This window comes from Ambystoma mexicanum, chromosome 10 (genome assembly GCF_040938575.1).
Source record: "Ambystoma mexicanum isolate Mex_15411 chromosome 10, UKY_AmexF1_1, whole genome shotgun sequence".
NCBI lineage: Eukaryota > Metazoa > Chordata > Amphibia > Caudata > Ambystomatidae > Ambystoma > Ambystoma mexicanum.
In genome coordinates this window covers 741,248,956-741,268,641 of record NC_090932.1, presented here as the reverse complement: position 1 = coordinate 741,268,641, position 19,686 = coordinate 741,248,956, and the positions used below count along the sequence as shown (strand labels likewise).

At 46.0% G+C, this 19,686-nt stretch overlaps 1 protein-coding gene across 2 annotated transcripts in view; it reads left to right on the top strand.

Annotated features, from left to right (window-relative positions):
- Positions 1-10,728: 10,728 nt before the first annotated feature.
- The window catches only part of ERICH6 (glutamate rich 6), a 701,982-nt gene continuing 693,024 nt past the window's right edge, over positions 10,729-19,686 (top strand). The window contains exon 1 of one of the 2 annotated variants that reach the window (XM_069618381.1): positions 10,729-11,137. In XM_069618381.1, the coding sequence (XP_069474482.1) occupies positions 11,014-11,137 (124 nt within the window). In that variant the 5' untranslated portion in view covers positions 10,729-11,013. The remainder of the gene's footprint in view (positions 11,138-19,686) is intronic. The other variant, XM_069618380.1, reaches the window with a different exon arrangement.

Sequence of the window (19,686 nt, the reverse complement as noted above, 5' to 3'; positions counted from 1 at the left end):
CAGCAGCCCCTCTTCCCTGCCATGCCCCACCAGGAGTGATAGCACAATGCCAGAAAACCCTCAATTTCTGCCTCCTGATGCTGCCCCCCTTGACGCTTGCTCTCTTTCCTGGATGCTAGCACTCATCACACCCTAAACTCATTTAAAATGTGCCGCAAAATTGCAACAAAGAATACAACTTTGTGCTTCAAAATATCCTATTCCTTGCTTCAGTTTTGTGGACGTGGTAAAAGGGGTCCGTCTTCCACAACAAGATGGCAGGATCACAAGCACCTCCTCTGTGGCCTTCTGGGGGAAGCTACAGTGTTCAGGGCGGTATTGTTCAGTGTACACCATCTGAGATGGAATAAGGACTGGGAGCCTCGTTGCTTAGGAGTAAGAGGAGGCATCATCCTCGATTCTCCTCAGCCAGGCCAAGAAGAAATGGTGGGGATAAGGTGGGAGTGGTGATAAATGGGAATGGTGGTCAGGGGGAGCTGGTAGAAAGTCACTGGGAGTGAAAGATGAAGGTAGACTGGATAGAACAGAAAGGGAAGAGCGGATGGGAAGGGAAGATCCTTAGATTGATATAGCTCAGCTATAGCATTATGTTGAAAAAAGGTAGACAACATTTGGTCTTAGGACAGGATGAATGGGCATCATCTCTCAGGCTCTTGTTCAGGGGACAGCAGTGTGCAGTTTGAATTTTTCATGCTTTGGCAATCTTTTCCTTATGGAGATGGGCTAGTGTGTGGAAGCTGAAGTGAGTAGCCAATGGAAAGTTAAAGGGAGCTTAGGGAAGGAAACAAAGGAAGGGATGAGGGATTGGAAGAAGAGAGCCGATTACCCACTTGAACAAATTGAGTGATCCTGGCCAAAATCAACGTATGTCCGCTAAGCCTGGTGCAGTGACTATGCTGTTTCCAGCCAGCAGGGGTGTTGGTAGGTCTGAAAAGATCTGGGGCTATGCTAATGTCAGGACTGTCGGAACTCTGAGCATTTGGTTGTAGCCCCTGAGCTTCTATCCAGGGCTACAACCAAATGACATGGGGCTATACCCCCCCTCCCCCACAAGGATCCCCCTAGCAACGCCTCTGCCAGCCAGTGCTGGTATACAGTGAAATTAACCCAATAGAAAATAACAAATAATGCAAGGTAAGGATATATGGGGGTTGGGTAGGGGGTTAAAACGAGTAGGGGGTGGTTGGAGTTGGGTAAGAATCATAGGGAAGCAGGTGGCTTGGGGGAACCTCCCTAGATGTAAAACAAAAAAAAAAAAAGACATTTCAGTATTTTTTCATTATTTATTTTTTGTTTAAAATGTTTTTGTTATTTCCTATTTCGTTAATAAAACATGGAACTGCCAGTGTCATACACCTAAACACTGAAGTCCAATAGTAGAAAAACCTAAAAGACAACTGAGAAACAAACATTTAAAAAAAAAAGTAACATGTATTGCACTTGTGACAGCCATTAACTACTCCCGCTATAAGCTCCACACACGTGCCCGGCCCATGCAGGACCATCTGTCAGTCATGCCCAAGAATCCCATTGCCTTAAATCTAACACGAATAACAATCCTAACATGCTTCTTTATCGGAGATTGAAGTAGTCTTGCAGGTAACTGTGTCACCCCCGCCCTAACAACCTGGGTTTGAATCCAGGCTTCTGCACCTTTTAAAGCAGTCTAACAGAATAAACCAATTGAAGGGTGCACATGGATTTTTCCAGATGCAGGAAGACATTTTTTGCTGGATCACGGATCTGTGAAATCTGGCTCAACTGCAATACTTAGTTTAGGGTACTCCTAGCCCCACACCCAATGGAAGTTCCCCCCCCCCAATAACAACCCTGGCCCACCCAGATGAAAGTTCATGGACCCAGGCCCGTTTACAAATAGCTTGATTGCTTGCAGACTTAATGTGTAACATTTTCGCATGTGGCCTCTGCTATGAATCAGCAGACTGAGGAAGCATAGAATTCTTCTGATTGGTCCCATGCTTGGGGTCTGTTTCCAGACTGGTTCATGGATATTGCACAAGTTGTACATTCACAAGCAGAGAGAGTGTTCCACTGTGACAAAAACAAACAAGACGTCTGTTTTTCGTTGTGACTGACTCTAAGTACAGCAGTGTTTTGTTTTATCAGGATCTGGCTTCTAGGACATGGTGAGACCATAGCCAGCTCTGCTGCATTGGTCTGCAGGGATAGTCAACCACAAGTCGTCTGCTGTTTTGGTTGGCGGGTAGCTGAACTGTGCCCTCTGTGTACTTTAATGTTTTGTTAGAGAAGTAGAGAAAGTAAAACCTTTCAGATGTCCATGTTTAGAGTGACTTACAATTTACATTTGTCTATGTATTTTACCTTGTCACAGTTAGAAATCTATCCTATTTTATGCATTCAAATTGACAATAGAACCACACTCCTCGTTATTGTCTAAGTGCCTCTCCTTCCAACGCTATAATGTAAGGAAACATGCTGTTATGTTGAAGATCGTGGAGGTTTGGGATCAGGATACATATGCACACACAGATACTTTCTAATGTGACAAAGATGAATAGGTCTTTATGGCTAAGAAATAATGATACAAATGCTTCAATGCTCAAATGCCACTACTTGAGCCTCAAGTTGCCATAACAATAAATGCACAAGAAGTGCCTATGACTGGGGATTTAAGGCATTATCCTCGTATTGCGGAGAAGGTTTCTTCCCACCCGAGTCGCCTTCGTTCCTCCGCTGCTGCTGGAGCAGCGCAATTCCCCTTTGGCGACCTGTGGGACATCATGCATTTGATCCATCTGCACCTGTCTTGATGCTAGGCCGCCTGATGAGTACATTGTCCACTGTGTAGTTTCTTCGTCTTTCCCTCTCTCCCTTCCATCTCTCTGCCCTCTCCCTCCATGATGCTCTCCATCTCTGCCTCATCAGCAGGCTTGGTGTCTCTCCTATCCTCTCGCTGACTCTCGCCACCATCTACAGGACCCCTGGTCCGGGCTCCCTTTTCCTTTTGGAGTGGTCCGACCTCACCTCTTCTCTCCTGGCCTCTACCTCTAAGCTCCTCCTCCTCCAAGACTTCAATATTCACCTTGACTCTCCTAATGCAGCCACTGAACTCTTCCGCAGCCTCTGTGACTCTTTTTCCCTCGCCATTCTTCCCTCCGGTCCGACGCACTCAGCCTGACATACCTTGGATGCTCTCATCCCACCAGACATCCCCATCTCCAACCCTCTCACTACGCTTCCCTCCTGGTCCGACCATGCTCTACTGTCCTCTCACCTGCATCTCTTAGGTCCCCCAGCTAAGCCTGTGCCTGCACTGCCAGTCTCCTTCTCCGTCATACGACCGATGAAACGAATGTCAGTTGCTGCTTTTGTTGCCACCTTCATTCCCCCTCCCACTGACTGCCACACTGACTCTCCCCTTGCTAATCTTCACCTCTCTATCACCAACACCCTGGACATCCTTTCCCCCATCATGAGGCCTCCAAGCTTAACACCTGGTATGACTCCGACCTAGCCTCTCTTAAACGCATGTGCAGAGCTGCTGAGCAGAAGTGGCGGGCATCAGGCACATCCTGAGACAGACGCGCCTGCCCTCTGCTCCAACGGCAGTACAGACTCTCCACCTGCTCGAAGAAGAGGGCCCATATCTAAGCCAGCAAGTCTGGGGCCACTAACAACACAGGCAAACTGTTTCAAATCTGCAAGGAACTCTCCAATCCTACTGCAGTATCCACTTCTCCCCTGCCATCCCTGACCCTCTGCACTTCACTGCCTCCCACTTCTTAACCAAAACTCAGGACATCCTTTCCTCACTCTCCTCTACTTCCCTCCCACTTCCCTCCACAGCCCTCAGGCCTCCCTTGGCTCCTCTATCCCCTTCCCTCCTACTCTCCTCTTTCTTGCCCATAGCACCAGATGAGGGCTCTAGACAAGTCCTCTCTATGAAAGTCTCCTCCAAACAGGTACTCCCCTGCTCCGCCAGAACTATCAAGGACAACATTGCCTCCCTTGCGCCGGCCTTGGCCGATTTCTTTAATCACTTATTTTCCACTGGCCCTTCCTGCTACCTCTCAAGCACTCCCTTGTGCATCCTATCTGCAAAAAGCACTCTGCCGATGCCACTGCCGGCTAAGTACCGCCCTATCTCCATTACCCCCGCCCTGGGCAAACTCCTGGAGGAGCTGGTCATCTCCCAACTATTCCAACACACTGAATCTGTTGATTGTCTCCATGACCACCAGTCTGGCTTCACAGAAGCCAGAAACACGGAAACTGATCTACTGAACACCCATGAAGAGTTGCTCTCAAATCTCGATTCCAACTCTCATCCATTCTTATCCTTCTGAATTTTTCCTCTGCCTTCGACATGGTCAATCATGTCACCCTGGCATACAATATATCACTAGACACAGACGATGCGCTGATATATGTGAGTAACTCCCGGGATAATATTCTAATAATACTAGAGGTACTAACCAATTTTAGGAAACTATCGGGTTGTAGCATAAACAAGGAGAAGTCCTTGGTGTTCCCCCTGGGGGAAATGGGTGCACAACCCGTGGATTTGTTCCCACAAGGAGGCATTCGCTGGGAGCCAGAGTCATTTCGTTACCTGGGAATCACAATTATTCATGATCTAGAAGAAACATTCGAATTTAACACGGGAAGAGCATTGGCCAGCATAGGAGACTCTATAAACTTTTGGAAAAAACTACCGATCTCCCTGATGGGAAAAATAGCCCTGTGTAAAATGGTAATATTACCCAGGTTATTGTATAACTTCATTAATATCCCGTACAAGATTAAAAAAATATTCTTTAAGATGTTAAGGCACCTACATAGGGGAACTGCTTTGGCGGTCAAACAGACAGAGGGTGGCGTTCACCACTCTGCGAAGACTGCACACAGAGGGGGGACTCACACTACCAGATTACGTGGTATACTATGCAGCAGCCCAACTGCAGACAGTTTCCAACACCAGAAGGAGACTTGAAACGCCTACAAGGGGATTTTCCTATGCATAGGAAGGGGATTGAACTATTATGGGACCTGAAAGCAACTAGGGGAAAAGTGTAATTTATGCAATACCAAGGGAAGTCTGGAAACAGGTACTGGGGAAATCATGGGGCCCTTGTCTGTCTAGTCCGGACCTACCATTGAGTTTTGATCTAGGAATCAAGGGAATACCAACTAATCTCGACTGGGCCAAACTACAGAGCAAAGGGTGCACGAAAATGGGAGATCTCTACGAGGAAGGGAAACTGTTGCCATTGCAGGAATGGCGCCAACGGTACTACATGCCCAAATGGGTTTTCCTAAACTACGCCTGAATTGTAAAAAAAAACAAATTGCTGGCCTATGGGAAGAAACTCCGGTAGAACCAGAAAATAACCCCCTGATGCATCAAATGCTACACATTACCAATAGCCGGGGTGTGATATCAAGTCTTTACCTACAAATTAAGGACAGAAAGAAACTCACAGAACTAGCTGTAAAGGCGAAATGGGAGCGAGACATCGGGAGAGAGATACCCGACGAACAGCAGGTAAAAATATGGGAACAAACCCATAAGGTATCAAGAAACGCCAGGTTCAGACTCATACAGTATAATTTCACCAACAGAGTATATATGACACCATCCAGAATTCACATGATTAACCCACAGCACCATCACACTTGTCCAAGATGTAAGGAGGCCACGGCGGGCTTCTGGCATATGACATGGGATTGCCAGATAATCAGAGCATTTTGGGGAGAGGTTGTGATTAAGACTAATACCTGGGCCAACAGTAAATATATGTGCTGACCTGAAACGTGTTTGTGGGGGATACTACTAGGGGAGAAGCAAAGAAAATCCAAAAGGAAAAAGGCAGCCTTTTTACGTATACTAGCTAAATGTAGAATCGCAATCTAATGAAAAAACCTAAAGGGCCCATCAATTCAACTGTGGCTGAAAGATGTATATAACTGGGGGATGGTAGAGATGGAGCTACTCAGGGATCAAACCTTAGCAGATGCAGAGGCGAGTAGTAGCATGGACTGGGGACAAATGTTGAATGAACTGATGAACACCCCTGACTTGCACCCCCTGTGAAGGGAGAGGCAAAGGGACTTATTTGTTGTGGGGCATAAGGTGATCTCCAAAGGGGACCATACAAGATACAGAGACGTTGATCTGTATCATTGTTGTTGAGATGGCTGCTTGCCCCTGTGAGGTAAATAGGGGTAACAAGTGTTAACTCCGAACTTGGGATGGATATAGTTAAGATACCCGCACCACTATTATTGAGTCGGCGCCCACATCTGTGAAGTAAACAGTTGTAAAGACCTTTTTATTTTACAACCTGAACAAGAACAATTATTGGTATGTCGAAAACCCTCAATACACAGAACATGTTGAGAAATATGCAATGCCTAGAAATAATAGATGTACTGGGATAGTGTGTACACTCATAGCAATGTATAATGTTGACTGTTGTAACTACTCTATCAATAAACAAATTTAAAATTAATTAACAAATCATGTCACCCTGACAAATCGGCTCCGTGACACCCTAGACATCACAGGCTTGGCACTCGACTGGTTGACCTCATTCCTCTAAAACCGACCTTCCCAGGTTCAATTGGGCCCCTTTCTCTCCCCTATCACACTCTCCACATGTGGCATCCCTCAGGGCTCTATCCTCTTGTCGTGGCTCTTCAACATCTACCTTACCCCTGTGATCTCCTCACTTCAAGTGTTATGTAGACGACACGCTCTTCTTCAAGCGTCCCTCTCTCTACTGCCTCCTCTCTCATCCCTGACTGACTGCTATTCAGGCATGGTGTGCTGTCAATGATCTCTGCGTTAATGACAATTGGACTGAGATCCTTCTCATTGGGACCCCAGCTTCCTCCTTCCCTCGGACCGCCTCTATGTGCCCCCTCCCCTCACCCTCTTGTGAGGCAAAAAACCTTGGTGTCATCTTTGACTCCTCTCCCTCTCCTTCTCCTTCTCTCCTCACATCGTGGACCTTGCCAAGAAGGCTCACTATCAGCATCACCTCCTCATTTGCAGTCTCCCTTTCCTCACCTTCCTCCAGAAACTCAATGTCTCCAGAGCTCTGGCCCTCTCTAGGCTGGACTACTACAAAAGCCGCTTCCTCAATCTGCCAAAATCCTCCCTTTGCCCCCTTCACCTAATCCAGAATAGGACTGCAAGACTTATCCTTGGCCACAAGCCCAGGGAGCACATCTCTCTAGCCCTAAAATTTCACCACTGGCTCCCGGTTGTTGCAAGGATCAAGTTCAGGACCCTCTGCATCATCCACAAGCCTTCCTGGGGCCTAAGGCCCTGCTACATCCAACTCTCTCTCCCAAAATACCTCCCTGCTAGAGCCCTTCGGTATTCTAACTCCAACTCTCTGCAGATTAGATGCTTTTCCAAGCAGAGAGTGGGAGGTAGATCTCTCTCATCTGCAGGAGCCTCCCTCTGGAATGGCCTCCCTGCCCCTCTCAGGCTTGAGCGGGATCTCCTTAAGTTCCGGAGGTTTCTCAAGCCCCCCTTTTCTCTTATTTCTTCCCTCTCCCCTGCTAAAGTCCCCCTCTACCGCATTTGACTGGCTGCCTGGTTCCTTATGAGTAATACCGGGCAACAGGCCCTCCTTGCCCAGTCTTCCCCACCACTTTTGTCTACCCTGACCCCCGCCCAATTATGCACTTGCCCTACCAGGCTCCCTCTGTCTGTACATACCTGACAGGGTCTGCAGCCCTACTGAGCCCATCCAGCCGTCCTCGCACTTAGCATGTGGACCTTCATTCCCTGCTTTCCCCTGACACTTGTCCACCTGGCCTCCCCTTAGCACTTGCCTAGCACAGGGGCCCTGTTCCCCCCTCTTTCTCCCCTCCCCAGCACTTACACACTCTCCACTCCGACCTGCTCTTGCTTTCCCTGCTTAGCATTAGCATGTTCAGCTCTGACCGGCTCTTCCCCCCTCCTCCACCTCACTTCTTGTTACTGCACTTGCACAATTCGAATGACACATGACTAGTAGGACCGTTTTTGTTATTCTTCATCCCTGTCCCCCCCCCACCCATCTTGTCTTGTTGCGCCTTGAAACACAATTTGCTATATAGGCACATTATAAATACCCAATAAATAACTATCATGCAGGGTTCGAAATTCAGATTCGATAAGCAGGAGCTTCCTGGGTGTCGGGCCTCACCCTATAGGTAGGAATTTTCACAGAGGAACCAGGAGCTACCAAGATATGCTCCTTTAACCTTTTGCCCATTATCTATGATCCATCGTCTTTAAATGTGTATTGGAAGTATCCGATCTCTTCTTTATTATTAACATTACCGATTACTCAAAGTTAATTTCACATTTACTTGTTTGTAAGACTGTAGTTGGCCCGAGGAGCCAAATGAAGCTCCTGGTAGCTATTGGTTTCATGCTAACCAGGCTAAGGCTTATTTCAAACACTGTTATGAATGGGGAAGAAAGCAGGCAGAGTAAGAAATTCTACTGAAACATAATCCTACCACGCATCCGAAGAGGGGAGCTCGCAGTCATCATGAATGGGGAAGGTAGCACACAGAAAGAGGAATTCCACAGAAACACCTCTGCAGCACCATCCTAGAATCGGGCAGCCCTGACGCAAGGACTATCTGATGCCAAAATAGCAGACCTCCCTTATATGCTGATATCACACGGAACCGCTAGTTGGTCTGAGGCGCACAGGAACACTCATGGGAAAATTGTAGTCTATTCAGTTCCCCACCAAGCCAAAAACACGCTCCACATTAATGCACAAAGGCTGAGGGTCATCTGCTCCTGAGCCCAATTACGCCTGGCGAGTTGGAGGATCATAGGAGAGCCAGCCAAAAAGGGAGAGTGGTTGTTAGGAGTAGGTTGGAGAGCACAGCAAGAAGCTAGCAGAGGAAAGAGGAAGAAGAGGTTGGAGCTGCGCGAGGGAGGGTAAGTGGAGGAAAGGAGGAGGAATATCTAAGAAGAAAAGCGAGGAGGTGGTGAGACGTTTAAGGAGACCATGAAGTGAGGAGAGCAGTTGAGGAAGAGGTGAAGCAAATGAAGAGAGGAGAGGAGGAAATGGTGCCATATTCAAGGGGAGAAAAGGAGGTGGTGAACTAGATATGGACGGAGGAGGAGAAACATCTAGTGGAGGAGAGGTGAAGGAGTTGAAACAACTGGTGATAAAGGAAAGAGGAGGGATGGAAGAAGGAAAAGCCATACAATGGGATGGGGTGCAGGTAGAGGGTGAGTATATATAAAGAGGAAAGAAGAAAAGGAGACAAACAAGGAACAATTTAGAGGAATTGGTGGTGGAGAGCAGATGAGGAAAAGGAATGAGTGGGTAACGGAATGTGTACGGAGATGGGGAGACTGGGTGGAGGAGTCGGACAAACATCTGATGGAGGGAGAAAGAGACCAACATAAGGAGAGAAAGGAAACAAGCACTAGGTGGAATGGATGAGCACTCAGAGCTCTTCAAGCCATGGGTGAGGAAGTCCCTCCCAATCTATTGGAAAGGATGCTGACCTAGGACATTAACTAAGCCTGAGGCAATAAACTAGGCAAGGTGACCCCTGCCTCACCCCTACTTTCAGAGGGCATGTTTGCAAGACCAAGTACGAGAGGAAACACTGATGGACCCTGGTTCCAACTGTGGGTGTGATGCCTCACCCCTGTCAGACTATCTAACGGTACTGGTTTGTGGTTTATGGCAGCCGAGCCAAGGAGGACCAACATGAGAACCAGGTGACAGAAGAGTGCCAAGGAAGACAGAGTCAAGAAAAAGGTATTTGTGATGTTATACAATCAAAGAGACTGTGAATGAGTGCTTGCCCTGCACGGGAGGAGAAAGGGAAGTACTGAGGGCCACGGTCCCATAGGAAGGGAAGGGTTTGGTGGAATGCCAGATTGCTTGTTGTAGTACTTCTGATTCCTCTGCCGTTAGTGCAGTCTACCCTAATCTATTATGTCAAAAGAGTAAAGAATATAGTCAGTATTTGCCACCAGCTGAACTCGACCAGTTCCTGTGAAAGGTGGCAACCGCTTGGGTGTTCGTGGACTGTCTGTATATGGAATACTGTAGTTTCCATTGATTTAGCATGTGGGACAAAACATTGTTTTTTGTCACCAGGCTTGGACTGACGTTTAAGATAATAGGACACTGGCCGAAGGGCAGGCTCAACAGGTTAGAGTCGGACAGTTTTGTGGGCCATAGTTGGCCAGTTTGATGAGTTACTTCAATGCACATCTGGTACTTTTGACCAGATTTACTGCGTGTTTTAAAAGGTACTTTTTACAATGAGCTTTACAAAAAATGCTCATTGGTTAATACTAAAACAGTTTTTAAAGAAATGTAACAAATTGCCACTGGCCCACTTTTTTTATTGATGCCTTTACCTATTTATACTGCTGTCCAACGCAGAGTGTTGCCAACGTTAATCACAGAACAAAGAGGAGTAGTACATACAAGCTACCTTATTTAGAAAGAATGTTTGACATTTAGCTCAACTTTTTTCTTAAAAAAATACACCCACACTTAGTATTGCGCATAAGCAGCCTTCTTCCCGACCCTAAACATGTACGTGGATTGCCTATTTAGTCCCACAGAGTGTTGACCTGTTCATTGTTTTCCTGCGACAGACTCTGGTTGCGGGCCCAATTTCTGCCTTAGCCTGGGGAACCCTGGGCAGTGAAGGCAGGAAGGGGGAGAAAGGCACTTTACAGGCAGTCACTGCCCGTCTCCAGAGAAACGGCAGTAACAACAAAGCCAGCGCCGGTCTGCTCCCCCGAGCCGAGACAAGGAAGCCAGTCTCCTTCGGGGACACCAGCGATAACGACGGCGTGCTACAGTTCCACTAACAGCGGCGACACCGGCCATCCCACAGAGCCCGCAAGGAAGAGTGCAGTAGACCGAGAGGAAGCAATGCGTCACGCTACGTGAGAAGCGGACGCAGATTGTTTGAAAACAAACCTTGCTGTTCCCTTGGAGCGCGACCGAGGCGGCGGGGAACCTTGTGAAAATGGCCTCTGGGGACAGAGCGGCGCTGCCCCCTGGCTGCAACACTGATGAGAGCGCCCAGCAAGGGGCGGCCGCTGCGCCTCAGGATGGCGCCGTGGACGTAAGGCACCGGCCTCAGCCCACAGGTAAGACACTGACACGTTTGTGGGACGGGAGGACAGGGGACAGGTAGTGTGCTAGTCCAGCAGACATATGGTAGGGGATGGCTTTACTCCAGAGACTTTGTGTGGGCGCGGCATATTACTTTTCATGGGCCCGAATTCCCGTTGTCTCAAAGAAATATTTATATTTATATTTGGATTCCTCCCTTATGTACTTATCCTGCCTGTAACTTATTACCTGTGACTTATGTACCACGAACCCACTAAAGTCTCTTAACCTAAAAAAAAAAAAAAAAAAAAAAATTTTGGTAACCAGTGCTAAATTAGCAACCAATGGTGCAGTTTAATGCCTATTGGCCCAGTGCATTGCTAACTCACCCGCCAAGCCCTCTGTACTCCCGTTAACTTCAATGGGCTCTCGCCCACCCAAAAAAATTGGTGGTGACACAAAAGACTGAGAGCTGTGCCAGTGATTTTGTCCATAAACATTTTAGGTTTTAATCACAGCATGCACATTTTGATGGAAACTGCCAGCATAGTGTTGCTGTTGTGGTGCATTGTTGGATTGTTCACAGGTTCTTGATGCATATTCAGTTGTACCATAATCCTTTGTAAAACGGAGTGGCGCTAGAATTGCAGTGTTGTTGAGGTGTAAGTGGGCAGTCAGAAAGGAGGTCGCAGGAAACTGACTAGATACTGTGGCCCCTGAATTTGTGTCATTGCCATACATGCCAACCCTCCCGATTTAGGCAGGAGACTCCCGATTCTTTTGTGAAATAGACTGCAATTTTTCAAGTTCTCCGCCCTAAAATAATTATTTTCCCAATGCATTACGATGGGGAAATTGTTGTCTCCCGATTTCTCTGTAGAAATCTCCCTCCCAGGCGTGTCAGAATGTTGGCATGTATGCATTGCATAGTGTCATCTGACATAGCATTCCCTGGCCTAATAACACAGCTGCATTCACCCGTGCACCGGTGCTGCTACAGGGAGGACCGCATAGACCTACCCTCCCCTCTGCAACTTAAACACTCTGGGCCTCATTATAAGCATGGTGGTCCGGGAACTACGGTACCGGTAAGCATGCCGGTACTGTAGTTCCCGGACCGCCATGCTACGAGCTGTGCTCGCGGGCGCCTGTCAGCCCACCAGGTCTAGCCTGGTGGGCAAGGCGGCACTGGCGAGCACAGCATGTCGGATGCACAGGCACCATTTGTAACGGTGCCTGTGCATCCGGCTACCCCATTCCCATTGTTTTACAGGCACGGCTATGGCCAGGGTTATAATCAGGCCCAGTGTATCCTTACTCTGGATGTGTCTGCAGTCCTTGCCCTAACTCTGGTTCCCTTGAGCGAGTAACCATTGGGTGTCCTCCAATCTGCAGTTTAAGTTCAGAATTATCATTTTGCTGCTCTTGCTTCTGATCGTTGGCCCTGTCGAATTTGTTGCCAGGTGAGGCCTGCGCTTTGTAGGGCTTGATATCCGAGAGATGATTCCAGACTGCATTCCCTTCAAGCTTCACTGCTCTGTCTGCCACTCTCTCCACTATGTAGGGACCAGTAAATGCAGGTGCATCCCACCTCCTGATAACATTCCTCAACAGTACGGTATCCTCAACACTAACAAGCCTTTCTGTCTCAGAGTCTTTGGGTCATTGTCACTGTTACTTTCTCTGCTGTCTTCTGGGCCTCCCCGGTGTTGTCGTATCTGGCGAGAGATAAAAGAGGCCCTAGCAATCAAGGAAGCAATGTAATCATACATTTCCTGGCATAACACTTCTGCACTACTCTCAGCGTCCTTCAGAGCTCTAGTGGGAGGAGCCAGTGGGAGTTGCATGCACCACCCCGTCACCACCTTATGGGCCGTTAAATGGTGGTCGGACTCAGGCTTATTGCTCAATGCAAAGAGTGCAAAAGGTAAGCAGTGGAGACAGTTTTTCTTTGCGCTCTGTTTCGTCTTTGCAATCATTTCCTTTAAAAGGTCATTTAGGCGTTGACACAACCCATTTGCTTGCGGGTGATAAGCACAAGAGAATTTATGTTGAATGCCCAGCAACTTAGTAATGTGCTTGAACATCTCATTGGCGAAGTGTGGGCCATTGTCAAACCGCAGGACCTCACACACGCCCCATCGTGGGAATACTTCCAGGACCAAGAACTTTGCTGCCTTGAGGGCATCAGGATGGGAACAGGGACCTGCCTCAATCCAGAGAGAGAATGGGCACACAACCACTATCATGTAGTGATATTACTGGCAGACTTGGATTATGTCAACATAGTCGACTTGGAGATGCTGGAATGGGCCTGCTGGACGAGGTATGGCTCCTCTCACAACTCTCAATGTATGCCCTGCAGTAAACTGTTTGTATGTTAAGCAGTTGCTTACAAATTCAGCAATGTGTTCTGCCAAATTAGGACAGAACCATGTTTCTCCAATATGGGCAGCAATGACCTCCTTTCCTCTCTGTGTTGGATAATGTAACTGTGTTAGTGGGGTGATCAATAATGCTAAGGGCATGACCACTTTCCCTGTGTTGCTCTGTTACCATAGGTTTTCTGACAAGGATACTGTACATACCCTTTTACTGCAGAAGTCTTTCTCCTCCCTGGGAGCAGCTCCCTGCAACTCCATTATTTGTGTTTCTGGTAATACATTGTACCCTTCCTTTAGTACCATTGTCCTTCCATAGTCTCGGGCATGTGATGAGGCTTCCATTTCTAGAGGCTCTCCAAAATATGTGGCGCATTTTGCTTCTGAGTCTGCTGCTTTGTTTCCCTTTGAGATAGGCTCTTCCCCTTGTGTATGAGCCTGGCATTTCATTATGTTATCTGTGCGGGATACTGTATAACTTCAATTAATCTGCCCAATAAAAGTGCATGCTGTACTGGTGACCCATCTGCTCTCCTGAAGCCCCACTTCATCCATCGTGACAGTCCTGAGTGTACTGTTGACACCAGTTAAGCGGAGTGTGAGTACACTGTCACCTCCATCCCTCTGCTGTGCTCCAATGTTAATATTAAGGCCACTAATTGTGCTGCTTGTGCTGAATAATGTAATTGCAATCGCACAATAACCACTCCCTCACTTGTTCTATCTTCTGTCAACCTCACCACTGCAGTTCCTGTATTCATGACCGCATCCGTCTGGTCAAGTGTTGAAGATCAGTCAATGTAGAGCACGTCTCGCCCCTCAAGTGCGTCCACATGAACATTGCGGGTGTCACAAGCTTCTCCCCTTCTCACCTGTTTCTGTTGTGTACTTGCAACCTTCTGGGATTTCTTCTTCTTTACGGTCCGGGATTTGTATAGTCCCGAACGCCGGTCTTCGGCGTCCAGCATGAGAGTAGCGGTTCAGTTTCCAGGAGCGTTCTACAAGTCCAGGGTAATTCCAGGAAGTAATTAATGTACGCTCGGAGGTATGGAAGACCGTGAATCGAGCGCGGAAGGTTTTCCAGGAGATTGGGGAGGAAAGGGAGCAGGAGGGAATTCAAGGGACTGGGAACAAGGAATCAAGCGAGAGCCCCGATCGAACTCCGGCTAAGCACGTCTGACTACAGGTAGCGGTAGCATTGAGACGTGCAGAGCCGCGGGGGCGTGTCCCTTTTGTAGGATGAGCAGCGGGGAACGCATAGACCGATCCGGAGTATTCTGTTCCGGGCGGCCATGTTGGAAGGATAACTGCATGCAATCCCCTGCGAGTCAGGGACCAGGAGGTCCAGAAAGGACGTAGACGACGGTTCGTGACAGCGGGTGTCAGTGAATTCCTGTAAGTTTTCTGCGCAGTCGTGTGCATAATCACCTTCCTGTAAAATGTCTGCAAGAAGATTGCTGGGTTGACAACTCTGCACCTCACCACCTATTGGTGTGAGAACAAGTCAAAATCCATTTTTAGAGTCCAGGATCCCTAACACTGGAGCTGTTCATCAAATACCTCAGTCATTTCTGTTGTCCATTGTATTGTCTTGTGTCCCCTTTGTGGTTCCTTCAAGGCACACAGTAAAGGCCTGGTGTAAGTGCTGTAATCAAACACCTATGCTCTGCAGTAATTACATAACCCCAGAAATTGCTGCATCTCTCTCACTGTGGTAGGTTTTGTTGTCTTGCATATTGTCTCCGCTCTTTCTGATGTCACCTTTTGGCCATTTTGTGAGATTACCTGTCGAATGTATAGCATTTGTTCTTGACAGTACTGTAGTTTGGCTTTGTCCACATTGTATACCTTGTCAGCTAACACTGTCAGCATGTGTACTGAGTCTTTTCTACACTGATCCTCTTTTGTGCTGCAAATCAAAATGTCTTCTACATACTGTAGGACTGTGCTCTCCATCTGTACATTGCCTAGGTCCATCTGGAGGACCCTATTGAATATAGAGGGTGAATCGCAATACCCTTGAAGAAGTCTTGTATGTTTCCACTTCTGGTTTCTATACATAAAGGAAGTCAAGTCGTGTGAGTCTGGGTGTAGTGGTACTGAGAAGAAGGCATTATTCAAATCTATGACCATGAAACAGGCAGCTGTCCCAAATGGGGAGTGGACTGGCTGGAGACAGAAGTGTTTCCAGCTCGTCCGCTCCCGAAGAGGGGGAAAAAAGCAGGTAAGTAGAGGGAAGGGAGTGGGGGGAGGTAAATCTGTGGAGGGGTTGGGCAGGGAAGGCGAGTAGAGCACTTATCTGAATATCCGGCAGGGGAAGATGGTGGCCTCCAGCCATGAGGTGGTTCGGAGCAGGGGGATTACCATGTGGTAATTCCCCCCGTCCCGAGCCTCCTCATTGGCTGGGAGGCTACCATACCCCCTTCCCCCAGCACCCGCTGGGTACTGATATTTAAAAAGAAAAGGAGCTTTATTGTTTTACACACTTTAATTGCCTTGGAAGCAGAGACAGATTTGCTAGTTAATTGCAGCTGTAGGGGTTCTTTCTGTTGGAAATGCCCCATTACAGTGCCAATTGCGTAAAGATTCACGCCTAAGAAAGGCACTGTTGATGACAAAAGAAAAGCAATTTTGCAGACCCAGACTGCCTTCATCATCTGGATTTTGTCCTGCTTATGATGGCTCTGAAGGGCAGCAGGTCCTTTTACGAAGGGCCAAGATTGCAGCGGGGCTGGAGGCCAATTAGCCCAATGATGTTGCATCCATGATACCTGCTAAATAAAAACCCTACAGATTTAGGGAGTAGGCTACTGCTTGCTTAGCAGTCCCTCTGACTACAGATTAGAGTAATAGATCCTACCGCTTTGAATAAAACCATGACTCAGTAGTGCTTCAATTTTACTCCAAACACTTCTGTGAATGGCCTATGGGTTGCTTGTTTAAAATACTGAACCGTAGGCAGATGAAAGACGCTACGCTCAGAAGTGGGAATTACCTATTTATGTTTTTTTCGGCCGTTCTCTCCCCTCTGTTGCCTCCTCTTATGGCAGTCCGGTTTAGATACAGAGTTTATGTTTCAATAAATTCTATTAACACGAAGTTTGAGTATTTGAAAGTAAATGTTCTAATTGGCAGGTGAAATACAGGAAGGTACAGGTTATCATTTCCTCCCTGTGTTTACTTTACTTCCGGTCAGAAATTGTCTTGCTGAGACTGCCAGGTTTGCAAGTATCTTCTCTGACCTAAATGTCTTCTCATTGTGTGAAGGATCATGTGATATTATGCCATGTCATTTCTTTATAAAACAACGTACTGCCATCTTTGTGAACTTCTATATCTACACACAGGCTCTTTTTTCTCTCTTGTTTTCTAAAAATATCTATTTAGATATTATTCATATTGAATTGATATTTTATTTGTATCGCACTCGTACACCAGTGTTACAAACCTCTATTTGCTCACCATTAGACACCACTAAAGATTTATTTTAAATTACAAACGTTTGATATCCGTGGAGCTACATGCACTTTTTCCCCCAATTTATATTAATAATTTCATCTGTGCATTGTCGAGTACAGTACATATATTGACTTTGCATTCAGAATGACCATTATTTGGCTGCAACATAAATTAGATCTTATGATAAACAAAAGTCTCCCAATCAAAATTTGGGCAATACAGAATACACTGACACGTTGAAAAGAATAGGCAAATTAGCTTCTATGAATTTTCTTGTAGCCTTCTGTTACAACTTAGTTGAGGAAAGTATTATTACAAGCCTGAGGTCCCCCGAGCACTGGAGGACTCTTCTTGTAATGCGTTTCAATATGTTACCATTGATGCCCGAATGAACTGGCTGGGGGATATTAAGGAGTGTTTGTGTGGTACTGGTTTTGAGGAAGATTTGTTATATTCTGATCTCAGAAGACATTGGTTAAGGAGCCATTTTATAAAATATAATGCTAGGGTCACCAAAGATGCCATGGCGGTCATGCTCTATTGTGGCGCAACGTGAATGGAAGCTGTAAAAGCTTTGAGGAAGACTTTAACGCCTTCCATTCACGCCACGCCATGCCACATTTTCAATCATTTGTATGGTGAAGAGGAGGGCCGGAACGCAACTTGCATTTCCGCCACCTTCCTTCCTGTCCGCCGTACAAATGCTCTAGAATTTGTGCCAGCATTGATTTTCATGCTGGTGCAAATGCTGGAGATCTCTAAAACAGGCGGACCCCATAGGAACCCATTGTACACGCTGCCCTTGCTGGCAGCATGTACAATTACCAGTAAATGCCGCCTGGCATGCAAGCATATCAGGCAGTGCTTACTTGTAAATGTAAACGCTTCTTAACATGCACGCATGTCAAGCAGCGTTCACAGGACAAAATGAACGCTGCCCAACATGCAAGAATGTCAGGCACTGTTTAATTGTAATTGTACCTGCTGCCTCCAATGCTCAATTACATTTAAACTCTACCTAGCATTTTAGCTTGCCCCACTGTGTTTACTCATTTTGCACAGCACAGGGCACAAGGCAGAGTGCATGCCTGTATGCCACGCTTTGCCCTGAAAATGTACACTCCTCTGAGCAAATGACGAAAATTTGGTGGCATAGACATGGCTATATGCCTGAGTGCAAACATACCTGGTCGCCTCTTTCAAATTACAAAAAGGATCAACAAGAGCTCCCACGTGTATCTTTATAAACTATAATGATCTGGTTTTATATTTTATGTTTGCTCATTTTTAAAAGCTTTTAAAAAAAGATATGAAAGATCTTTTTAGCCATTATTAAGTTGGTTTTAATTATTGTTTTTTTTATTGTGCATTTGGCTATACTTCCTAACCTTTACAAAAAATTGCATCATCATAAAAATCATAACAGAAACACAAATATACTATAAAGAAGAATATAAAATATAACAAGCATAAAATCATAATAAAAAATTAAATAGCACAATATTAGTTCCTTAAATCAATTAAAATGGGTAAAATCAGTGACTCTTTTTAAAAATAAAGTTGCCAATTATAAAATGCTGCAGCAGCAGCTATCAGGAATGTTCCTGAGTAAACCAAAACTGATCTTGTTCAATATTGTCTAAATCTTGTACAAACTTTGCATGTCCTTTTTCATAACTTGTATACAATATCACACATTGGGAAAGGATATAAGGCCCAATTTGCAACATATTGCCTCAACTGGAGTTCAGCTAGGCAAGCCAAGAGTAGAACACCACAACTTGGCCTTTAGAAGTGTCAACCAGTGGATATCTTTCTCAAGGAACTCTTATAAGCCATATAAACGGCAACGTTTTTGAAAATGTAGATTTGTAAAGAACCTCATACCCGACATGACTACAAATCATCACTCCTAAGTATTTATGCTCCTTCACAACCTCAACTGGCTGTCCATTTAACTGCCCCACATTCGAAGTTTGTCCCATAGTTTGTTTCTAATAAGACAGGTGAATACTCTAGAATAATCAACATAACACATATACAATTTCGACCCTGTATGCAATAAAATGTCTCTTATCAAGAAGATTCAAATGCTAATATTATGCAAGGTAGAAAAACCTTTTGTAAAACCTGTCTGCTGAGACCCAAAAATATTATTCTCTCAAATCCAATAATTTAATTTATCTCAAATACTCTTGGCAAACATTTTAGAGATTTGTTCTTTAAGTCCTAATCAATAATTTTCTGGTGAGGATCAAACTCCTTTCTTAAAAATTGGGATTAATATCGCCTTTCTCCAGCTAGAAGGTATTTTGCATGATTTTATAGCATTTGTAAATACATGTTAATGTTAAGGGGTACTTGTACCGCAAACTATCATCACCGTAGTGGTCTCTTGGCGCTTTGGTGTATCTGAAAGGGAGATTGTTAGAAAGATAAGGAGGGTTCAAGGGGGTTGGTAGGCTATAGGGGGAATAGGTAAAGTGAGAGTTGTGATATCCTGTTGACAGCTTCAGTTCAGTTTGCACCATTCGCTGAGCTTAGGTGTGATTTTCTGGTTGGTGCAATTCCATGTTCTTTTGTTTGTATGTTGTGCGGTGAAGTGCATTCGGATTTCTGTGTAGAGATGTGGTTGTGTGAGTTTCTGTAGGAGAACTGTGCGGAAAATGGAGGTTTTAGAGTTGGGTTAGCAGGTTTTTTTCTTACCTCTTTGCTTTGGCCTTCTGTTCTCGACATCTTTGACC